We start from the raw sequence: 24,558 nt of genomic DNA on the forward strand, positions 1-24,558 counted from the left end.
AAAATACTGAGAGCAGCCAAATGTTTATTATCAGAACATTTAACCTCTTCCTGAGGGTTACACAGAGCATGAGCAATATGAAGAAAACTGCCTCAAATTACTACATAGGGACAGTCAAATCAGCTCCTTAATATAGATGGCATCTAATGAAAGAGAACTACCGTTGCTATCAACAGTGTTTGAAATGAAAAATTAAACCAATTTAATATTAGACTTGGCAAATAAGTATTTTTATATGCTTTCATGGTACTAAACATCTAGGAAATGATCTTCAGAAAAATAATTTTTCCTTATCGCACCAATTATTTTCCATTTTCAGACTCCAGCCATTCTTCATCTTCTGTTCTACAGCACTAGACTTGTCACACATGTTTCTGTAGTTGTGCAACAATTTGCATTCAGAAAAAAGCCTGAAAGAAAGCCTTGTTTTCAATTCTAAGTAATTCATATTACGCAGGATTCTTGATACAATTTTTATGATTTATAAAAGTAATTTGTAATAGAGAGAGGAGGATATGTTGTATTATAAAAGAAGTAGACATTAGACAGGCACTGACTGGCTATGGTACAGTAAAGGCATTAACTCTCTTGAAACATCATATAAAGGAAACACAGCACTTACAGAAAAATAAATCCTTTCACCTACTGTATGTGGTTTATTTTGTTTTGAGCTTATGTCAGCAATAAGAACATCAGAGGAGGTACTTCCTGTAGATTAATGCTTGGCTGGGGTTAATAACCTTTGGTTGTGACCACAGCTATCAACTTTCCTCAACCCTTCATTAGGCTCCTGGAAATGGTACACATTTCCATCGCTTTACAGCTTTAGAGCAATGGTGAATATAAAAAGATTAGAGAGTATTTTCCTGCATTCACAGAATTATGTGTTTGTGACAAAGGACTTTAAAACAATGATTGTGGCCAGCATCAGCTCTGAACAGGGTTTTTATTTGTACCAACACCTTGGAGATACAGGCAGCTGTCTCTCTCCTACAGCTTTGTTTATCATTCTCAAGGCATTTGTGAGAAACAGCATTTCTTTACTATACCATTTTTTAAAGAGCATGTATTTAAATATTCAGTGTTTACTGGAAGCAGCAGGACCTGTGGTTTGCAATTCAAGCTGAGGACCTCATCATGGCCCAGAGGACGGGGAAGAAGGAATTCAGTGTTAGTGAATGTGAGCAGCTAATGACCAACAGCAGGGAGCCCAGCCCCAGCTACACTGGCCTTGTGGGGTTCCCTTTGTGGTAGGACAAGCAGAGCTGCTCTTAGGCGCATCACTGAGACATTTGCCAGTATCCTGGCAAGCCGGCAAAACACAGCCATCCCCTTCATTGCTTGTGCAGTAGATCCCTACTGGTCTGCTTATTAAGGCTTCTCTCTTTCTCCATGCTTTTGCTTTATAAACAGATTTTTGAACTGAAGCCTTTGCTTTCTTTAACAAGTTGCAAGACACAGAAGCATCCAGAAATGAAGGAAAGTCTTCCCAATAAATATTCAGTGCAGTGTTGCCCTAAGTACAATTGACACAAACAGAAATAATGTGGGAAGTGCTGGAAAATCTTGGACAATTTCAAAGAAATTTCTCCAGGCTCCAGTGGAATGCTGGTGGTTCCTGTAGGAAGCTCAAAGACCTGAAGTTTCCCTAACAGGCATATGGAAGCATTAGAGAGCAGACTAAAATGCAGGGGCAAATCTGTTCCACAGGTAGCTAGACTGAGGGTAGGAGGAGCAAAACTTCTAGGAACTTAAAGAAGTCTGACAGGTCATTGTTCTTTTGCAGGTTTGAAGAGTTTAACTACTGGAAACACTCCCCAGAATGACTTTGTTCTACTGCCTCTACAGAGCATTGTTCAGCTTCTCTGAAGTACTTTTCTTCTGGTCAGATGTGGCCCAGTGGAGCCACCCTAATTGACGGGCATGCACTTTCTCTATTGCAAGCTGCACGTGGCAGTGGAATTTTCCCCATAGAACTTATGTCTGTTAAATATAGATTTCAGTTCTGTTATAGCAATATTGACCTTTCTTGATTAAAACTTGTTTCCATTCATATCTTCTGGAGTCTGGCACATTTTAGAGGCAAGAGGGTAAGCAATATGGTGTCACCTTCCAAATATATGCTTTGGGAATTCATTAGCTTGCTTTCTTTGACCCATACCTCCAAAAACCTGAACTACTGCCAATAAACAGAGTAGCTTATATAAATGCTGAGAGTAGAGGTCACACAACTATTGGTACTTTTATTAATTTGTTAAAAAATGGATGTGTGACTCTATGCATGGGCAAAAAGTACTTGTGTTATTTGTAACAAGAGGGTAAGTCCATCCAAATGCATCTGTGACCAAAGACAATGCACCTCTTCTGCAAGTCAACACATCCTCATTCCTGTCACTAACTTCTTACACTTTAGATATTATACCTTTTACAGTCTTTTAAATAGACTATTTTAAATTGCAACAGAGACAGATATTTTCTTGTGATTTCAGAACACTTTAATATACAGATTTTAATGGTCATCAATTTAAGATGTTTATTTCTTCATATACCTAATATTACCTGTACTTTAGCACATCTAGCAAGAGTCTCATGTTCTGTTCATTAACATTTTGGCATTATTTTAAATAACAATGAATGAAAGCAAAACTAGTCCACACCCAAGAAATGTCCAGCCAGTTCAGCTCCATGCCAACGTCTCTTTCTTTCTAGCCTTCATTCCACACAAACAATCAAATCCAGCATAATACAGAATTTTTTGCCACACAGAGTTTTCTTTTTTACTTATTTTGTTTTTTCAAATAACAATTGTTTGACATAATGGCAAATTTCTTTGGCAACTTCTTCCTTTTGTTATTATACGTGGCTTGAAAGGCAGTACCTCAAATTTATGGCTTTTAATTCCTAGTTTGAATTAAAATAATCTACTTAAACTTCCATGTATGGCTTATATATGACAATTAGTGAGAGACCAAGATAATCTCTCTCATTAATTTTTCTGGTGCTTTCCTACCTCTATCCACAGATAGGGAATTTAGGCTGGCTGCAGATTTATGCTTTGAAAAGACTAAGCAAGCTTCCCTTGATTGAGATGTTTTCCACCTGGCACAGAAAGAGGTTCTGTTCTGAGGCTAGAAAATATTGTTCCTTGGATCATGTCCCACTTACAGATGGAATAATTGCTCCCATAGTAAACAGGAGAAAAAGAAAAGTGATTGAATAAAGAAGCCTGTACAAGAGCTAGATCTCTCATCTGCCTTGCACCACCTCCACTGGTTCACCTCTGTTCTGACTTCCAAGCCCCTGCAAGCACACAGGTACTGCACAGTCAGTGTGGTCCCACTGCCCTGGTCATCTCCATGCTGCCTCCAATGGTCTTGGTGCAACTGAACTGAGCCCTTGTCCCAAAAGCATTACCTGGCTTAGAGGATTTCTACCACACTAAAAAGTCTCTGAATTCACCAGTACTAAAATATGGAGATTCTCAACAAAATTTATCATCAAACAAGAACAATTAAAACATGCACTCCAACAATAGGGTGACAGCTCCAGGTGCCAGGCAGTGAAGGTGAAGGGGAAAGAGAGGACTGAGAGGACTTCTAACTGATGGGCCAAGACAACAAAGTATTACATCAAGCTCCTTCTCATTTTCTATGCCCTTCCAGATCTATGAATTTCTTTTTATTTCTTTGCAGAGGTGCAGCTGCAGCAGAAGGGAACACCACCATTCTATAAAGCAGGGATGTGGGGTCTCTGAAGCTAAGGAAGGAATTGAATTCATGTCTTCCAGTCATGAGTTCTCTAACCACTACCCTACCAGCTCTAGCTTCTTCCACTGAGTATTGAATAAACAAAGTCCTCCTTAAGACTTGCAAGTAATGCTGTAGGTACCTCCTGAGTCATTTTTGGATTCTGCCTTCTGAGAGGACTGAAATATTCCTGCCTAATCCTGACTGGGGTGCCTATCCCCCTGATAAGGGGTAGCCCTCATGCCTCACCCTGATAGTTAGTGCAAGGTACCTCATTGTCTCTGTATAGTGTATAAGAAGCCTAGGTGTTTAGTTTCAGGTTTTGGATTCCAGTCTGGGACCAGGCACTTAAGATGTGGGTGTTGTAGCACTCATCATCTTTATTATGTTAAGCATATGTTTCCATATTTAGGCATCTAAAAAGAAACAGGAGCAGCACATGTTCAGAAGCATTGAAATAACAAGCAATTAACAGAGAAGCCAAAACACAGCTTTGTATTCTATGAGAGCACCCCATTACAGTTTGGCTGCCATGTTTCTGTTGCTTTTCAGCTTTCTCAGATTAAAACTACCTTTTTCTCCCGTCTAACTAAGGGAGTTCATGCAGTCAGTGATGCCAAAATCAAATATTTGGATCTATCTAAAACTCAAGAGAGAAACAATACAATTATATTCAATAACATTAACTTCAAAACTCTTGAGAACCTCACACACTCTATGTGGGGTTTTTTGTTTTGTTTTCTTTGTTTGTTGTTGTGTTGTTTTGGTTTGGTTTTGCTTGTTTTGTTTTGTTTTTTACATTACTGCCTCCCCAAGCTCTCACAGAAAGAGATTTTTTATCCTTGTGAGGAACTTTCAATACAGGCTGAAATAATAGTCAAGAATGAGCTGAGTTCCACTTCTCACAGTGCTCTAAGTGTGCAAAGACCTTGGAGCCTGCAAGGATGTTGCAAATCATACAGATGGTTCAGATTCATCATTTAGAAATACTTTTCAAACCAGATGTTTTACTAGCCAACTCCTGAGTCTTACATTAGAAAGTACCCATCAGAGTTCAAAGAACACTGGGCAAGATCCCCTTGGATGACTCAGAAATACCAGGATTAGACAAATGGGGACATAATAGAGCCCTAACAGAACACAACGTAACATAGCCATGTAAGGTTGTTTCTCTTTTGCAAGAATAAGGCTATTATTTGCTTGATCAGCAAGTCTGAAACCAAAAGTCAGCTTTACTAGAGGGTTGATATTTACAGCCAGGCTTTGAAGTTAATCCAAAAACGTCAGTGATTCTGCTTGGCCTTTGCACAATGTCTGTCTGTCTCTGTCTTTGTTGGCTGGTTGGGAAATTTGGGCTGCTTTATTTACTCAAACATGTCTAATCATTGCATGTCATTTAACTGTTATTCGTTATGGGGGTTTGGGTTTTAAGGTGACAGATTACAACTGTCAAGAGGCAAAGGGGTCAGCTCTTGTCAGTTAAACTAAGTGGAAGAGGAAGGAGTCACTCAATATATGACTAATCTTTTGTGACAACAAAATATACAGGCTGATCTATATAACTTTGATGAAAAACATTATTTATTTCATCCTAGCATTAATCAATCACTTTGAGTCAAATTCTTATCAGGTTTGCATTGGCATATCTATGAGAAGTAAATACATAATGTCAGTGTGTTCTCAGTTTTCATGAGCACAAACAATTTCTTCTGCAGACCATCACACCTTCATTTAGATTATAACAGTTGAGGTATGTTGTATGTCACCATTATCCTTCTTTGGCATATCAAAATTTTGTACATTAATTACATGTGTAAAAGAGTATGGGACATTGCTGTAGAGACAGCAACTTCTCTTTTAAGTTTCTTTACAAAACCATGACCGTGGGGTTCAGTCTGGCCCTTCAGCACGCCTTCCTGGTTCAGAATAACCATATCTTGATTATTTTGACTGTATTTGAATCCTCAGTTTGAGTTTGCAGATTTCAGCCTAGCTAAGAGCAATATTTTTTAAGGTTTACTTTAGTTTACTTCTGAAACAACCTTAGGAACTACCAGTTTGCAGGCTTACTAAGAGCAGATTATGACTTTTTTAGGAAGCTAATTATACTCTGCAGTCTTTTATGGTGATGGCTGTATAACTGTTAAGTTTAAAAGGGGCTGTGAAAAAGGGAACTGTTTTGAGGTGAGTGGGAGGAGGGCAATCAGATCCCATCACACTATTAGTCTCTCTTCTCAAGATATAAGTTTGCACGTGAAGAGGGGGTCATGTTATTCTGGCAACTTCTTAGACATAAATGGGAGGATGCAACACTTCTCTGGGGACTAGAATTTTTTACTTTGAAACAAGTTCCGTGGCTTTAAGTGGAGTTTTCTGAGCCTTTACAAAGCCTGTAAATTACTATCTGAAGGGAACAGAAATGCTTCCTAAGGATACAGATGAAAGGTAAAAATAAAAAGCTGTGTTTGATAGCAAGGGTGTGTAAGGGCAGTGGAGTAAGCAAAAGACGTACCTGTACTAGCATTTGCCATGAGGTCTCTGTACGCAGGGAGCCTACATGATGTCTCATCCTTGTGCCTGCCCACACGCTGGTGTGAGGTTCCACCTCTGCCTTGAGCTCACCAAGTGAAGAGAGGTACAGGAACAGCAAACCTGTGTCCCAAGGCACAGCTGTGACCCTTCTCCACCATCCAGACCACAAGGAGGGCAGAGAAGGGTGTTTCAAATCAGCTGGCTAAAGCATCCTCTGAAGACACTTGTCTGTGTTGCTACTGGCTACAGTGAGGCAACCAGCTCTGGCATCTAACTTCCAAATCACTAAAATTAGGTAAGATGAGTCCCACTGCTCATGTATAAAACAGGCCACTGAATTTCATGCAAATATCCTTCTTCTGAATGTAAGCCAGGCTAACTAAGCATATATTCTAGAAAAAGATTCCGTCTTCATTAAGAGATGCTAAGAAAACAAGACTTCATGTCTTCTGTAGTTAGTTTGTTCCAACTGTTACACATCCTCTGTCACAACCAAAAACTCAACACTCTGTTTCTCATTAAATTTGTTTAGTTTTGGCCTCTTACAGTTATTTCTTGTCACATACTAAACTGGACTTAGAAAAACTTTGAAGAGGCTAATTCCCACTGAAATAGCTGCAAATAGCCTAGAAATTTGGCATCTAAGGATCTGTGCAACGGTTTCATGCATGTGTTTATTTTTTCACAAGACCCTGGGTTTGGCCCTTACAGAGTTAATTAGATCTCACCAGCAGAATGGCAAACAGAATTACTTGAATGGATCCAGAATATGTCATGTCCAGATCCCAGTAAGGTAGCTAGCTAAGGGAGCTAAACTTTATCTTCTGCTTGGTGAAGAAGATGGGGAAGGTTCACTGTGACATTCCTTGGCCACTGCAGTGATCGAAATTATCACAGATTGTTCCAGGCAAGGATAACATCTCTGTTTCTCTTCATGTTTTAGGAACAGCGAACCAGTGCGGCTAAGCTCTTAAATGAGCTTAACAGGGACTAACAAGTGTGCAAAGGTCAAACAGTCTCTTACTGGAATTAGAAAAAAAATTGACTAAAATTCCCATAATATTTTCCAATACGTATATTTTACTAGGAGTGCAGAGATGCTTACATACTGATATTTTCTGTGTAAAATGTTGTAAAACCTTTACAAAAGCTTACACCAGAAGATGTCCATCCTAGTAACCCAGATTTGGAAAGACAGAGAGACATCCAAGCTGTCAGACTTTTGGGCTTAGATTTGAACCAGAGCCTTCCCTTATTTCCGACTAGTAGGTGACTCACTAAGGAAACCTAAATGAAGTACATCCAGCCTAGCCTTCCAAAGCCATTTGCCAAATATGCCTCCTCTTAAAAGCATTGTATTTGTGTTAAGGGAACTGAAGAGAGGATATGAAAGTTTATTTGGATTGGTCGTTAATAGGAAGAAAATGTACTGACAAATCAGGAATTAATTCACTTAGTATCTGAAACCATGTCCTTTGTTACTGAGCTAGAGAGAAATCCCTTTCTCTCAGGCAAGGCAAGATAGTTCTATCTTCTCTTCAGTCATAGCGGTGCCAATTGCTGTTGCAGAAGAAAAAGAGAATGTGACCTTACATCCTGACAGATAGGTGGAAAAGACCTTTAAATGTCATCCTTTTGGTAACCACTGCCATGGTCCAGAACCCTAAGAGAGACCTAAGGCTCCCAACACACACATCCATTGTGGATTTAGAGCCATGATGGTTAGCTACTGAGCTGGCATTTGGCTTTCTGGAAATACTGTCCCATCTGCTCTCTTGTTCCTCCAGGAAAGCAAGTTAAGTGGGGGAGTTTTTTTTTTTTTATTCTAATTTCACATTTGAGGAGAGGAAGAAATTAATTTAAAAGGTGTGAGGAGCTTAATTTAAAGCTCCTGTTGTAAGCTGAAGATCCTCAATTCTCCTCTTGCTACGGTAAGATGTACTGTGGGGATAAATCACTATTCTCCCACAGCTATGGGGAACACAGGAAGGTTCTTGCATTCCAGGTAGAAAGACTGGGGAATCCTAAATTCCTTGAAGAAGAAAGGTGATAATCAATCAGTTTGATCAAAACAAGGTCTGCAGTTATTTCCTAGTAACAGCAAACTGAATTATAAATGTCTGAAGGTACTGCCCAGTGTTAAAGGTATGACAACCATGTAGTATACCACAGACACATGGCCAGCTGCAAGGTAACAGCTGACAGTGCAATTCCTCTGCCTTACACAGTATAAATACAATTCTGTGAGCAGATAGAGTTGGAAATCCAAGAATTTTCAAAGAGAAGTTTATTTTCTCCATCGTCTGCATGGTCCCTTCTTTTTAGTGCTAAGTCACAGACTGTCAATACATGAGTGTTGTATGTCATATGAGCTTGACACATATGACTCTTCCCTAGATTAATGGAGAATGAACAACAATGAATTTTTAAGCTGGACACAATGTACGTCATCTACTGTTTGGCTCCAGCAAAAACCTTTCATCAGGAAAGATGTGATGAAAGCAGAGCATATCATGGAGATCTAAGGGATTATTGATTTGGGCTGGTCCAGGAAAGCAGAAACAAAACCAGGAAAGGTGTTTAAAAATAATCTTGGAGTTTTCTGGTAGGATTCTGCACATGAATTTGAAAGGGAGTGATAGTTAGAAAAAGAAATGCATGCGACCTGAACAGGAAATTGACAACAAAAAGGATCATTTAATTCCATCATTTGTGTTCTTAAATATCTGGTTAAGTAAAAAATGCTGGTGTCTTTGTGTATAGAAAGAGATTTTTGTGTGCATTACCTCCAGGAATGTTTGGGCCCATAGCCGGGATCTGATTTTTAGCGCTGCGCTCTTCCCTCTTTCCAGTTGTCCCACAGTGCAGGAAATGAAGACACACTTCACATTTGTACAGTTCTGTGTATAAATTATACGTAAGTCATACCTATGCTTTAAAAATGTATATATATAATCACTTTCAAATGCTATAAATTTGCAAAACAAGTCAACTTTCCCTTAAAGAGTTAAGTAGTTTGAAATCAGTAATTTAATCTAATAGACACAAGATACCCCATGAATCATTGTGAGAGCTATAAACCAAAGGGGAGATTGTTTTTGCACCACCAATGAAGACAAACAACTACTTGTAGTAATGAAAATAAAAGCAATAATTGTGAACAATATCTAGTTTGAAGAACTCTTAAAATGTCCAGGTATTGATCAATCCTTGGAAGCATGTGCTTTGTCTTTATTGGTTATTTTGTGATTTCAACACTACTTCTTTTTTTTTTTTTTTTTTCTGTTCTCTATTCCTGAAGTCTTCTTTATATTCCTAAATGTTTCCCCTCTTCTAACTTTCCTGGGTTTCTTATTGGTATTTACATGATAGCAGCCAGAACATTTGCTGAGATTCATTACTTGCTCTACTTGAAACTTGTTGTCCATGAAATGTTCCTGATGAGCAGTGATTCTGGCTCATATACAGGACTGAAGACAAAAGCCAAGACATGCAAGTCAAAACTATATACTCTGTTAAAATTTGCCAGAAAAATGTCACAAAAAAAGGTTGAAAGCTGACTGATGGCACTTAAGGGAACGAGCAGAGTCTTGTGGGGTAACCACAGAAATTATATGGTGGTTTGGGGCACAGAAAGGAAGAAAGATCTCATAGAAAAATAATTAAAAGTGTGTGTAAAAAAAAAATTATAGGTTTATATATACAAATGGGTTTATACCTGAAAAGTTTTAGCTTGATTCAGGAAGAAGGCTGAGATTTTAATTGACACATAGTTTTATAATAAGGCAGAGAATCCTTCTTTTACTTATGCTTTATTGACACTCATGACAGAAGTTCTTGTGACCTCGAAAGCAAAGCTGAGTTTTCACAAGTCCATTCCCCCAGGAGATCCCAGAATTCAGAAAAAGAGATGATGATGTATGTAACAGGTCTGAAAACACTCTTAAGGAATCCTCTATCCTTGCAGACAGCTTTCCCCACAAATCTCTATTGTATTACAAGTTAAGTAGAAGCTGTATGCTTAATCACTGTTTTCTGAATCTGCCTGAAAATGAAACTGTAAACCCTGGAACTTGCAACTATAAACCTTTTTTAAAAATGAATATGTCGAAGTATCTGTTTATTTGTCTTTTCAAGTTTAAACATCCTTCGACAAGATTTATTTATCTTGCAGGAAGGAGGAGAGCTGTTTTCATTAATCATAGTGACCAAAAGCACATATTAAAAAAATAAATCATTAGTATGCAAAAAAAGTCTACTTTTGGCTGACATTTTAGGACCTGAACACATTTTTCTATTTTTCTTAATAATGCATTTAGCCTGTAGTGATTTTCAGAACTCTGTAACATTAGAATTAATGGAAGAGAAACCAAATATGTAATAAACAGTATAAACAGAGTAAGAGTTTTGCAGAACATTTTCCCTCTCTGTGAAAATGTGTTGATGAAAATGAAGTTAACTTAAAATTTCTGACAAAAACATACCAATTTTAACAAAAAATAACCTTTGGCTAATCAGTCGTTTTCTAAAGCAACATTCATTTTCCATATATACTTCAAATGTGTTAAAAAAAATTAGTTTTTCTGGATCTGTAGAATGCAATGCTGAAGGCACATAAAATTGGAACAGCTTTCTAACTGAACAAATGACATATTGCTTTTCTATGCCCATCCTGAAAAAGTCCTGCTATATATCCAGTGGTAAGCACTGTACCCAAACCTATCCTAATTTGTGCTTATCAAAAGCATATTGTACTAGGAGACTGCTCATCAGAGTGGCAATTTTATATTACTAACTATGTAGCTAATTACTGTCTACATCAAACAGCTTTGTATTTTAAGATGCAGACACAGGATATACTTATTAACTTTGTTAAGCACTTTTATTTGCTGCAGCAATCTCTATGTTGGCAGCATATGAGCCTAATCACTGAGAAAGATAACTGATAATTAAGGTATTACTGAAGAATGGATTAAGTGTTCTGTGGTATTGACTGGTATGTCTTGGAAAGCCCAGGAATTTTTCCTTCAGCCCTGGTGGAATCAGATGCTTCCCAGGGTACTATGCTGATGAAAGAAATACACAGGAAACGACAGTGATTATTATTTAAAATGGGTTCATCTGTCATTTTGTTCTTAATAACGTTATAGTATTCGTTACTTTCAGATTCTATCTTCTTCCTGTTACAAAAATTGCCAAATTAACTTCCAGAAGCAGCATAATCGTTCTATTACTCGGGAATGCTTAGGTCTGCGAGGTTCTCTTCTTCCTACCAAATTCCAGTGATGTCAAGGAATTGAACCATGAGCTTGCAGTGAACAGCTCAGCAAGAGACTGGTCAGCATGGAAGAAACTCTGCCTGTGGTCAATAAAAATAAATGGAAAGCAGTGACTGCACGAATCCCACAGCTGACCTCAAGGTCACCGAGTTTGAACGCAGCCCCTGAGCAAGGGAAGCTGATACCTACAATGCTGAAGTCTGCTAAAGATGGGACACTGAATGCAGGAATGGGAAAAAACAATCTCCTGAAAATATAGCCAAGTCCAGCTGCTCAGGCACCAGACTGACTAATCGGAACTGTTTTCCTGGGAGAGAGTTCTTCGCTCTTGCTGCTGCATTGTCTGGAACGTTAAAAAACGCAGTGACCTGTCCCATTTGCCTTGCTTGTGGTACTGTAAAGGGAAACTCTTACCTTTCCATGTGTATAAATACTTTCCGAGGGGATCAAATATATTCCAAGCTATTTGTATGTCAGAAGCATTACTTTACATAAAAATGTTAATTTTAAGTGTGAGTTACTCCTTATGAAAGAGCCAGAAAGCTGGTAGTCAAGTTAACAAGAAGAGACCTACATTTCAAAAGTCAGAATCTGAAATTTAATTCGTGGAAGAGGGGCTCATTCTCTAAATCTATGTTGAAAGTCCCAGTGGTAAGTGTGCTGTTGGATGACCACAGAGGTTTGTCTACGAACAGCCAGGAATTTGGCACGCATGATATTTAATGTAAAAATCTGTCAAAAAAGGTTGGTAACCCATGGCATGGTGGTATGTAATAAACAGTATTTTAAACTGAAAGGTTGAAAATCACTCAGAACAGTATTTAAAAGTCTGTAAACAAATTGCAGTCAATCAACAGCCAGCTTGATACATTGCATGCATAGTTTATAGTTTTTAGACAGCTCACCAGTATTTTTGCAGTGTTTTTCCTGTGAGGTTCTGCCACTGTGACATCCCTTCTCTTGATGTAATGAGAAATTGTGGAATTATATAAAAAAGCAGCAAGTTCAGGAGTGTCTTGTGGAATAGCAAACTGCAAAGAGAAAAAATGGTAATGGTAATGACACAGTCATTCTAACATTTGTTCCCTTCTCAAGTGGTCTCAAACTTTGGATTAAAACTGTTTTTTCAATTTAACAGCACAGCCATGAGATTATACAGTCTTCAACTAGAGGCATGACTAGCACAGCAAGATATTGCCCAGTTATAAGAATTACAGTAAATAACATTTTTTTCCACTTTTTACTGGAGTCAGTTTCATTGCTGTACTTGTTTTTGTTAGATACCTGGGGACAGATTCTGATCTCTATAACAGGATAAAGTTGCTGCACTGAAATCTGGTCAGTAGTTCAGATCAGAATCTTCCTATTGAAATTTAATGATTTATCCAGCTTTAGAAAGTAAGAGAAAACAAAATCTGGATTCTAGCAACACAACTTTTGATCATTATTTGTTGTAGATTTATCTTGGTAACAACTTCATATAATGCAACAATTTGTTAATGTTTAATCTCATATTAAAATGCATTCTCTTTAGCTTTATCTTCACGGATTTTTATTCTCTGATTAAAAGCTATTTTTATTGTTGGCAGTTTGTCTTTAATTTCTACACAGAGTACTTATGGCTTCTTTGAAGAAGCCTCAGATAATGCCTGGAAACCCAATTGCTATGGAGGGAAAGATAAATTCTGATTTATGACAATCCAATAATGTAAAACTACAATAAAATCTATGTGGAAGCTTGTAGTAAGGTCTGAACTCAGCTAAACATAGACAAGACTATTCTTTAGATTATAAAGAGCTACATCAGATCCATCTTATCCATTCCTTTAATCTCTGAACAGAAAATACCTTAAACAAATTCCTAAAGAAAATGTTTGTAATTGCAAGAAATGTTGTAGCATGAAAGGGAAGAGAATAGCTATAAACACACAAACCTTTCCACACACTAATGCTGTGTAGTAGTGCATTTGCAAAATTTGTACCATTCATCCGATTACAATTATAAGGCACAAGAAGGAACTGTTTTGACATTGTCTGAAATCTGCATCAAAAAAAATCCTGCCAAGTGAAAGATACTATAGTTTATTAACAGATGAAAATCCCTTAAGAAAAAAATAAGAATATTTTATTTTTATGTTGCTTAATTAGGTTAACATTGTATTTTTGCACTAAAGGAACAGCTACATAGCTAGTAAATCTCTCCCTCAATGTGCTAACATGTGGGAATTCTCTTTCCATGATTCTTTCACCAGCATATACAGGCTTCTTTAATGACGACAAATTAAAAGAACCACAATATAATTATGTGTCTTTGAAGAAACCCTCAATATACGATCACAACTGATACATATGTAGGTCCATTTGAATACTAGATGATTTTTATATTTACTTTATTTTTTCATAGATCCTAGAGTGTTACCATCTTCAGTAGTGAATTATTACAGCAAAGGTTTGAAAACAGCCCCCTGTGATTAAGAGGAAACATATATATCTCTGCAACAATTTAAAAACAGAATTTCACCAGTGGCCTAGATGTTCAGGTTAAAGATATTAGTTTAACCTTCCTGAACCATTAGCATTGAATTGTACAACTCTGTAGCTATTTTATATGCCACATATTTTGCACACTATGCCTTATTTTAAATGGATTCTCAAACGCTCCCTTTAACTACAATGGAATGTCTTGGTTTCCCCACCAGGAAAACCTGCACTGCTTTCTTCTCCTGAGCCTTGTCATCTTGAGCAGATTTGCAGGTCTCTCCAGTTCTTCACTTCTCATTTCAAAACCCGCTTTATCTTTCCTCTTTTTCTAGCCCGGCAAAGCTCTCTGCCGCCATGTGTAACTCCACCAGAAATGTTCTGGAAGAGGACTGTGTATAAAAGCTGCTATACAAGAGGTGTCAGTGACCTTTCAAGAGCAATGCTTTCGATAGTATTATTTAGTCTCCAGACCAGGACTTACACACAGTAATAACGGCTCTGCAGCAGGAGGAGACACTGCCTCTGGAGGAGGTTAGCTCCTGCCAGTCATGTTAGTATCATACTTAGGATGTACCTTATCCATGTGGTGGATTTTAGCTGCTATGTCACTGTTTCCCCAACAGATGTCTCCCTCATGGTACTCCAGTGCCCAGCTGTTGAAAATGTGCCATGTGTGTCACCCTCTATTGTCTACCATAGTTGGAAACATGGCTCCATAAAACTACTTTTTGCCATTAGCCTGGGAAAAAAATGCAACTCATCAGGAATAATGACTCAGGACACAGGTCCATCTAGCTGAGCCCTCTTCTCATCAACACTGCCTGCAAGCAGATGTGGAAGGAAGAGTAAGAACAGGGCATGCATACATAATAACTTTCTTAAAACATACATAATTTCTTAATGCATACATAATAACCTTCTTAGTAACTTTCAGCTTCCAAGTGTTTTCAGCTCAGGGACTTCCTTATCTGCATGAAATTTTTATTCATTTTTTAATCTTCACTGGACTTCTCTTTTGTGAATTTGTCTAGTTTCCTCTTAAAACCATGTAAACTTCTAACCCTGAGTACTTCCTTTGGCAACAAGTTCCAGCCATCTAATACCTGTCGCATGAACCACCACTTCCTTTTGCTTGTTTTGAATCTGGCTCTACAGGCTTCATTTGATGCTCCAATTCCTGTGCAGTGAACACATTGCATTCCTGTGCAGAAACAGGCAGAGAGCCATCAATCCCCACCCACGCTCTTCCCGCCACTTCTGATCTTGGGAATCATATTTGTCTATAGTCACCTAGTTTCTAGACTGAAGCATCCCAGTGTCCTAAGCTCTTCCAGAGGGGAATTTGTTCCATATCTTTGATTAGTACTTTTGCTGCACTTTACACCTTTTGCAAGATTCCTAATATTATTACCCCTTCACACCCACCACTGACTTGAGAGAAAGATAAGCTACAGAAAACAAAAAGTCCCTAAATAGGTCTTCCCATATGTGCACAGGTTTGATTTCTCTGTGGAAGCACAAAGGAAACCCTTCTACAAGACAAGAAATTCAGCAATGAAACTGAACAATCTAATTCATTTCAAAGGGGAGATGCCCAAACACCCTAAGAGAGCTGGGTCTGAAGTCCAAGACAAGCCAGGCATATAATGTCCTTAGTCTCACATGGAATTTTAAGCCAGGCATCCTGCTGTTTATACAAAACCTGAAGGAAGCTGTCTCTGTATCCTCTTCCTGTCTGAAGCAATAGATAAGCATTACATATTTGAAACTTGATTTGTGTATTCATGCTGTTCAGTGCTTTGAAAAGCAGAAATAAGGAAAGGATGTCTAAATTCTTGCAATAATGATTGTGCATCTAAAGCCATATTCTGCTAAGACAGATGGACCATTATTTAATTATTACAGGAAGGCTTCACACAAGCCTCACAATAATTTAGTCTTGTAGTCTTATGTAACAGATGTAACCATTATCAAGTAGGAAAAGGAAGAATGAACTCAAAAATCTTAAAAATATCCAACCAAACATTGCCTGAAAATGTCACTAAGAACTGTGGCACTATTTTACCCAGGAGCTTTGCCCATCTGATAGCTACACTCCCATCTTAGCTTCTTAATTGAAACTTAGAACATGGTGGCTAGGGAAGGGGGATGCTGAACTCCTTTTCACGCACTTGCAACCTGATCCAACCACTGTTTTTGAGATGCTAAGCTTGCAAATACAAATGCAGCAGCTCAGCTTCTTGTTCCTTACCACTCTTGAAATATAGGTGGAAATGCGGTGAAAAAGATTAATAGAAAAAAAACCCTCTCTTTCCAAACTTGCTGTGTTTTGGGTACAAAATCGAAACATTTTCTATCTTCAGTTCCTTATGACTAATTTCCTTTTTCTTCCTCTAGAGAAACTAATCGAAAGAGTGGAATCCTAACCTCGTTCTGCATTCCTGGGTGAAACACAAAAATCAGGCCATAATGTATTTGGTATCCATCAGCTTTTCTATACACTTGTAAGTATATATTCTAGTTCTCTCTCTTAAGTTGAAGACTTGTCTTGTAGTTTTGTGGTCATGAACAATCGCCTTCACTAGAAAGATGTCTCCACTTTCATCCACTGTACCGAATTCAAACCCCTCCTGGTATGCAAAAGATGTATAGTACTTTTAGCATTTGGAACACAGTTCTCCCCACAAGATGTTTAACAGGCTACTGGTTAAACACAAGAAGTGTTGTTTACTCCAGAAATGTCTGGAAGCAGTTATGTTTGATAAATTGGATACCTTGTTTTTGATGGACTAATATGTAGAGCTGTGTTTTACTAAATTTTCTGACTTCGAGCCAAACCAAACTTTTGGGGGGATCTGCCATCACAAACATAGATCTAAAAACAGGCTTTTAGGTACTGGCATATCAACACTTTACTGAGGAGGCTGCTACTGGGCTTCCCCTTGTTAGTGTTTCCTCCAAACTCTGGGATGTCCAGCTCTGCTATAAATGAAGAAACACCCTCTACAACCACCTGAAAGGATGTTGTAGTATGGAGGGTGTTGGTCTTTTCTCCTAAGTAGCAAGTGATAGCATGAAAGGAAATGGCCTCATTTGTGCCAGGGAAGGTTCAGATTGGTTATTAGGAAACATTTCCTTGCAGAAAGGGTTGTCAGGCATTGGAACAGGCTGCCCAGGAAGTGGTGGAGTCACCATCCTGGAGGTGCTTTAAAGGTGTTTAGATGACGTTCTTAGGGACATGATTTAGTGCCAGAGTTAGGTTATGGTTGGATTTGATGATCTTAACACTTGTGAAAAAACTGGTAGAGGGACTTTTTCCTTTCTGCTAGAGTGATAAAAATAAATACAGAATCATTTCCAAGTAGAAAAACCACAAACCTGTCAGGTTACTGACAAAATTGTAACTTTTATGGCTTAATACTGATTAAGCCATAAAATAATTGTAGACTATAATAATTCTTTTATCAAGTGCCTGTACATTAAAACTTCCATTTCTGGGGTACATTCCATGCAGAATACCAGTTGACAGTTTAACTTCATAGGATATTCAAAGCATGTTCTTTATCTTATCATATACTTAGCGCATGGAAATGGTCCCGGGCAACAAAACATGCTAAGAAGCAGCTGTGCAGAAAGAGACCCGACTGCACATTAGTCAGCAGTGTGCCCCATCAGCAGCGAGGCCCAACACCATCCTGAGCTGTATGACCAGGAGCAAAGGCCGTACATTGAGGATGCGATTACTCCCCTCTGCTCAGCACTCATTAGACCACATACAACATCTGGTTTTGGAGCCTTAGCAGGAGACAGAGATCAATACACTGGGATGAGTTCAGCAGAGGGCTCCCAGAGATGCTCAGGACTGGAGCACTGAGGGACCTGAGCTTGTTCAGCCCAGAGATGAGAAAGCTTTGGGGGGACTTAAGCTGTCAAAGGGGAAGGTTATCACAAAAATGGAGCCAGGCTTTGCACAGAGGTGTGTGGTGGGATGATGACAGGCAATGGGCGTAAGTTGAAACAGAAGAGGTTCAGACTGGGTGTGGGTAAAAAATCTTTTCCCTGTAAGGGCAATCAAGAAGCAGCAGAATTTACCCAGAGAGGTTTTGCAGTCTCTGTCCTTGGGTGCTTTAAGGACCAGACTGGACAAAGCCCTGAACAACCTAACCTGACCTCACAGCTGACCCTGCTTGAGCAGGATGCTGGACCAGAGTACTCCTGAGGTCTCTTCCAACCTGAATAAGCCTATGATCCTGAAAAACAAATTAGCTGTAAACTATTTATATGGGAATAAAACCTAAAATTCTGTTACAGTCTTTAGAAATACTTAGCGCTACAATACCTGGTGGCTGTCTATTAAATAAGAAGCTCTGAGTAAATGTCCTTCAATTTAGTGATATTGCATTATTGTGTGATAAAGGATTTCCCCCGCTGCTAACAGGTTCAAGTGTAAGATCTTTCGATAAACAATCCAGTGGTAGGTTGTATCAGACTCAACTGAGGAGTTATGTGCATCCCTTGACATAGCAAAGGTTTACACCACCTTTGGGAGTGCCTCTGCTAAGCACTGCTGTATACTTGACTTCCTCAATTAAAGTACTTCTTAGTCCACAAGAATTTTCAGGGTCCCATCAGAAATGAAAAACTTTGTGCAATCTATTCAAAGCCATGTTAAAAATGACCCTCAAGGAAAACTCTGCAAATTTTCATTTAAAAAATTATCATCTTGTATCTCATGCTGTGATACTGAATCAAAACATGAGTTTCTTCTCATAAGAAGAGTACAGAAACCAAACACATACCATGCAACACAACTGTCACACTAAAAACAATATACACTATCTATATCTTGCTTTTTACCCAGGAAAATAATCTCATGTTCACTGTGAAAAACTCTCCAAAAGCCCCATCCCATTGTGAAGGGCAGGCAGAAAAAATGAAGCAAAATGCAGACAGGGATGGAAATAAAAGGGTCTGACTTACCTTTATTTGCATTGTATTAATAGGAGAGCTCGTTTGACAGTGCAATGGTCCGTGTGTCTGAATATGAAGAATGTAAAGAAGAAATTCTTCTCGACTGGACACAGGCCAACCGACATGGAGAACTGTATTGTTGATGGCACTTGGTCCTATATTGTGCAGCTGCCAAACAAATACCATCAGTACTTTCCAAGGCAGTAAATAACTACAAAAACCACAGCAACTACCACCTTGACATTTTCAATTTCTCAGTGTCCACAGCCTTGAAGTACTTTGGGAAAGATGTAGAGATCATTAATATAATTTTATTGATGAAGGATCTATGACAGGTAGGGGAAAAGGGCCTCTCCACATTAGCTACAAAGTCGGTGGCAAAACTGGGAGAACAACCTTTTCTTATCAGAGTCTGTATTCAAGAAACGCAACACTTTTCCCATTTTTTCATACATATGAAAGACCTGAAATTACCTAGAAAAGTATAAAAAACCCAAACCAAAACACACTAGCAGAAGACACTATACAAATATATACAATGAACCTTAACAGAACACACCTGAAAATAGTAGCTGAAACTTCAGGACACAAAGAATCACGTTTCAGGGTGCAGGAATAGAAGGTATAGCAGAGCTTAAAACAGCTTCTGTGGTTAAGAATTCTATTTTCAACACTTTTGAGTTCGAATTTCCCCAAAAGAAAAAAAGGGACTATTTTTTCTAAAGGAAAATGACAAGACATGATTCTTTTCTGGGGAAATGAGTATATAGAAATAATAGAAACCAAAAAATCTGAGATTTTAAATAGTTTTCTTATATCAGTTTACAATTTGAAAATATCTGATGACCACAGGAAGTTTTGATATGTGTTAACACTGGACATAAGAGCTAAAGAAGAAGAACGTCATGGAGCTTTACTCAAAGTTTCTAGAAATGTGAGAACATCTTTTTTTAAATGTCTAGAATTATTGTGATTGATAAGCTTTATTTTGAACCAAATAAAACCCACTTTTAATCTTATATCTTCCTCAGTGAAGGGCTTCGGGTGGGTGTTTGGGCTCTTTTATTCTTTGCTGATATCAATAAACCATGAAAGTGGTTTCTTTAATCACTTAATCACTTTAACTATTTTAATAAATTTGAAGTGACAGATATATTTCTGCAAACAGCCCAAATGTTTGAGACAGGAAGATTTGTTAGAGATTTTTCAGTTCAGAGAAATGTGTTAAGATGAGGAATTCACAAGTAATATTTTGTATTTCACAGTCTGCTTCATTATAGTTTAATATTAGTCATGCAAATTGTAATCTTACATTGCTGATTAAGATCAGCTGCTTATATTTTCTTGAGTGCTCGTTTGTGAATCATAACCATATGTGAAGCACCTTGTTTTAATAAAGGTCATCAGCACATTCCAAAGATCGACTGTATTCCATGTAGTTCACTCAATGCACTTTTTTCTAACCTGAACTCTTCTTTTTCCATCAATGAATCATCAATAGAAAAAAACAACAACAATACAAGGTAGAAATATGTATACTTCAAACACTGAGAATTATTTTCAACAGAACATTTTCTAAGCAATGAGGTAACAAGTTGCATGTATACCTACAGGGTTTTGTTTGTTTGTTTGTTTGGTTGTTTGGTTGGTTGGTTGTTGTTTGGTTTTTTCCAATTAGCAAAATGTTAAAAGAAACATATTTTTCCCTGTGGACAACAGTCACAGCTTTTAATGAGAAATCAATCAAATAACTGAAAATATTTGGCACTGACTGCAACATTTTTTAACTCTTGTCAAACACTCAAAATGTTTATAGATGCCCCAAATGTCAAGGACAGACTCCCAGCATAAACTGATATCTCCCCCACTAACACGAACAGATACTGGGGTTATGAATTACCAGATTAAGTCTGGGTCATGTGCTAAAGTCAGAATATTTACATTTGTGGCTTTATCTAGTTGCAAACAAAGGCAATAACCCAAATTCATCAGGGTTTCAATGGAAGTAGCATGAGGTCTTGTGGCAACATCTGTAATTTTTACCTCATAAATGTGTTCTACTAAAGGACCAACTTCTTCTTCTTTTGTAGGTTCATCTTTGGGTTCCCAGTTGTGAAGCGGCAAAATAATTGTTGGGGGGTGAGACACCCTGTAATACATAAAACAGGTTAAACCAGTAACTGGTAACACAGATCTGCTGCATTCCTTTCACAAAATATTAAGACCGCTATATAAACCTGAGCCCTTAAGGACATTTTATTTGGGCACATTCATTAGAATTAGGTCAGGTGAACAATGCAATGCTTTCATAAAGTACTACTCAGTTCTTACAGACTACTGAGGGTGTCCATTTAGTTTTATACTTCCTGTGGCAGATGGTCCATTCCAGATAAAGGAGTGACTCTTTCTCTATTTCCAGAGAGGAATGCAGCCTCTCAGGGACTTACATAATTCTCACTGATGAGATGTCTGAATATGTTATCCACAAAACCAGAGTAATGTTACATAAATAAATGTATTTTCTCATTTCCATTTAAAGCCTGTGGATATTTAGTGCTATGCATCTTCCTTCCCTGCAATACATTTTTAGATATTTATTTAACTGCCCTGACTGTAAATTCCTTATAACCTCTCTTATTAATCCTTTAAAAAAGTAGTCTATCTCATTTTACGGGTAGGAAACTCAGGTACAGATAGGGCAAATTACTTCCATAAGGTTGCAATGGAAGCTATTCTATCAAGAAGCTGAATTCCGGACTAGAGCTTGAAATAGCTCTCCAGGCTTCCCAATTGCTTTGCAAATGAAGTAGGAGCTAAGGCATTCCCTGAAACACTGTTGCAACTTGCAACATGTAAATCAAACAAAAATAAAAATATAGTGACTTAATATTAATATCTTCCTCTCCATCTACTATTTTTCCTTCTCTGCCTGACCTCAAGAAAGGACCAAGTACTCTTCTGTTAAACTTTGCTCTTTGAATCATGAGCATTTTGTTTTCCATAAAAACTGGAAGTTCCTTGGAGGAGTCCCATTCAGATGCCAACTTTAAGCTTATTCAGTTGCTGAGAAGTTGGGAAATCAGATCTCAACAATTTCTTTTAGCATGGTTGGTGACTTCTGGCACAGGCGTCTGTCACCTGCTAGCACTGGTGCTGTAATGCTAAGTATTGTCCTTTCTTTACAAGGGTCAGCTCTCACTCAGTTTTGCCAGTTTACAGAATCTTTACCTTAAAGAAAAGCCTTAAAACTTCAATGCTTGTTCTGTCAAAGCTGGAAGTTTGCTGACAGAAAAATGTTAAAATAGAATTGCTAATTACTTTTTTCAGAATATAACATTTGACTGATACGACGGACTTCTACCCACTGATGTTAATTTGCTTTCTGTTGAGTGTAACAGAGAAAGCATCACTGCGTATTACCCCTTCAAGAAGAAATTAGAAGACTGGATGTTTTTTTGTTGCAAATGTTGACATTTTGAAATACTTTAAGAAACAAACTGTTCCCACTTCCAGCTCTTGTTTCATCTACAACACATGAAATGTCTGATAGAAACTTTGCTACAGAATACAGCTCCTCACAGCAGCAAGGGAACCTAGAGGAGAATAACTTAATACCATCTAGCTAAAGTACAACTCTTCCTGAAATTCAGGGTATCCTGCTAACTCTAAATACTTGCCCCAACTTCAGAAGGCTGGCAGTTTGTACTGACAAGTATGCCAGAGGACAAATTTAAATGTCAAACCAAAAAAATAAAGGAAATGAAACATATTTATTAAAAAGTAATTTCAGATGAGGTACTTAGGCTAATTTGTTATCTTTCACAAATGGTCATGCATCCAATAAGAATTTTAATTATTGACAGTTGCTTGAGAATAGGAACTTTCCTGTGTGGTCACAAAGCCAAGACACAAAGACACAGAGACCACTAAGCCACTGCAAAAATTTGCAAAGCAGAAAGTGTACATAGGCAAAAAGAAGCAGGCATGAGGTTTCAAAATATAGCGTTTTCTATCATATTCCCTGTGCAGGGTTTTTCTTATCCATAGAAGTCCAAAATGCAAAGTCTAAATGTAGGCATTCAATTAAAATTATTATAAAGTATACAAGAATATGTCTTTTGACAGATTTTACAGTTATTTTGAGGACTTCTATTGACATGAAAATAGCAAAATCAGGTGAAATTAGACAGAAATCCTCTATTTGATTATTTTATTTTGCATTTAACTTAGAATATATTTAACATTTTAATGATTTACTAGACAATTACTTTTCCTAGACTTTTAGGAAACAGTGATCAGTCAAACAAGAGCACTGAAAAATAAGGTATGTTTTAAACAAAATGCTTATGTGGGATACACAGTAAGAATTCAACCAGCTGCAAATCCTCCCAGTCCAAATTACTTCCTTCCTGAATCCCACATTCTTCCAGTGCTCTTTCAGCAGTGGGAAAAAACAACTATAAAGCTCTTAAATTTTTGTAGAAAAAAAAAAAATAAGCAGAATAATCAAATCTCGGTTATTAGAGCAAGTGCTCATTGAATGAACTATCTAAGGAGTTATCTTAAATTTCTTTTGAATAGGATAATGAAGATTTCTTCCTGTCTCATAGAAGTAGTTTCACATAGGTCCACTGTGCCCGTGTGTATGCATGTATGCATACGCACAACTTGATAATTACTTACTTTTCCTCAGTAAAATCCACAATTATTCCAGCTCCACTTCATGCAACCCTGTGCAGAGCAGCAGGGAAACAAATGCAATGTATTTTCCAATCCAAATGTGGACATGGTCTTTTTTTAATTTTTATCTAGGAAACTGTGAGCAAATAGTTCCCTTGGAGCTGTATGCTCCAGCATCTCTGAGTAATTAGCAAAATCTGTCAACAAAGCTTTTGGGAATTTTCCTTTGTATATGCATGCTATAGCTAAAAAGAAAACTAAGACTTAAGAGAAAAGGAACTGGAAGTCATTCAATTAAATAATTCATCTATATCTAATGATCTGTTTCTTAGCATTGCAGGCAGTAGTTCAAGCCATTTTTCCACCTGTGGGCATGCTCTTTTTAAGAACTGAGGATGTTTTGTCCTTTTTTTTGAAGTCTATCTATTTACCTATTACAGAATTTTTCATTAAAAAGAACACACTATGGCACAGAAAGAACATGATGGAGGCAAAAAGTTTCCAAAAAGTTTTCAACGAATACAAAAAGTTTGTAAGATTTTTCTATGAAAGTGATGAGCAACCTCACTGAAAAAAAAACAAACAAACAAACCAACAAACAAACAAAACCAAACAACAGAATCCACAACACTGGAAGCAAGAAGCCTTACTGAGAAGTCTACTCTATGTGTCCATAACCATTTCATGGACATGCTGAAAATGAGCCAGTCCTTAATCTGGGTGTCCACCTATGGCAACATCCCTGGGAATTCTCAGGTGTTCTTGGTGGATAAGGCATTTGGAGTCATAATATGTCAAAAGCTTCACTACATATGATTGTTTTATGTGGAAATATTCAATACAAAAAAGGAGTTATCATTATGAAATGA

General features: G+C 37.7%; 1 protein-coding gene across 2 annotated transcripts in view; it reads right to left on the reverse strand.

Moving 5' to 3' along the window:
• ITGA8 (integrin subunit alpha 8) overlaps positions 1–24,558 on the reverse strand; it is a 107,491-nt gene that overhangs the window by 16,869 nt on the left and 66,064 nt on the right. For both annotated transcript variants that reach the window (XM_065831106.2, XM_065831105.2), the window contains exons 24-27: positions 21,053–21,158; positions 19,019–19,177; positions 12,463–12,588; positions 9,065–9,178 (exon numbers count right to left, since the gene is read on the reverse strand). In XM_065831106.2, coding sequence (XP_065687178.1) covers positions 9,065–9,178; positions 12,463–12,588; positions 19,019–19,177; positions 21,053–21,158 — 505 coding nt within the window. The remainder of the gene's footprint in view (positions 1–9,064; positions 9,179–12,462; positions 12,589–19,018; positions 19,178–21,052; positions 21,159–24,558) is intronic.

Source organism: Patagioenas fasciata, chromosome 2 (assembly GCF_037038585.1).
Source record: "Patagioenas fasciata isolate bPatFas1 chromosome 2, bPatFas1.hap1, whole genome shotgun sequence".
Classification (NCBI taxonomy): Eukaryota; Metazoa; Chordata; class Aves; order Columbiformes; family Columbidae; genus Patagioenas; species Patagioenas fasciata.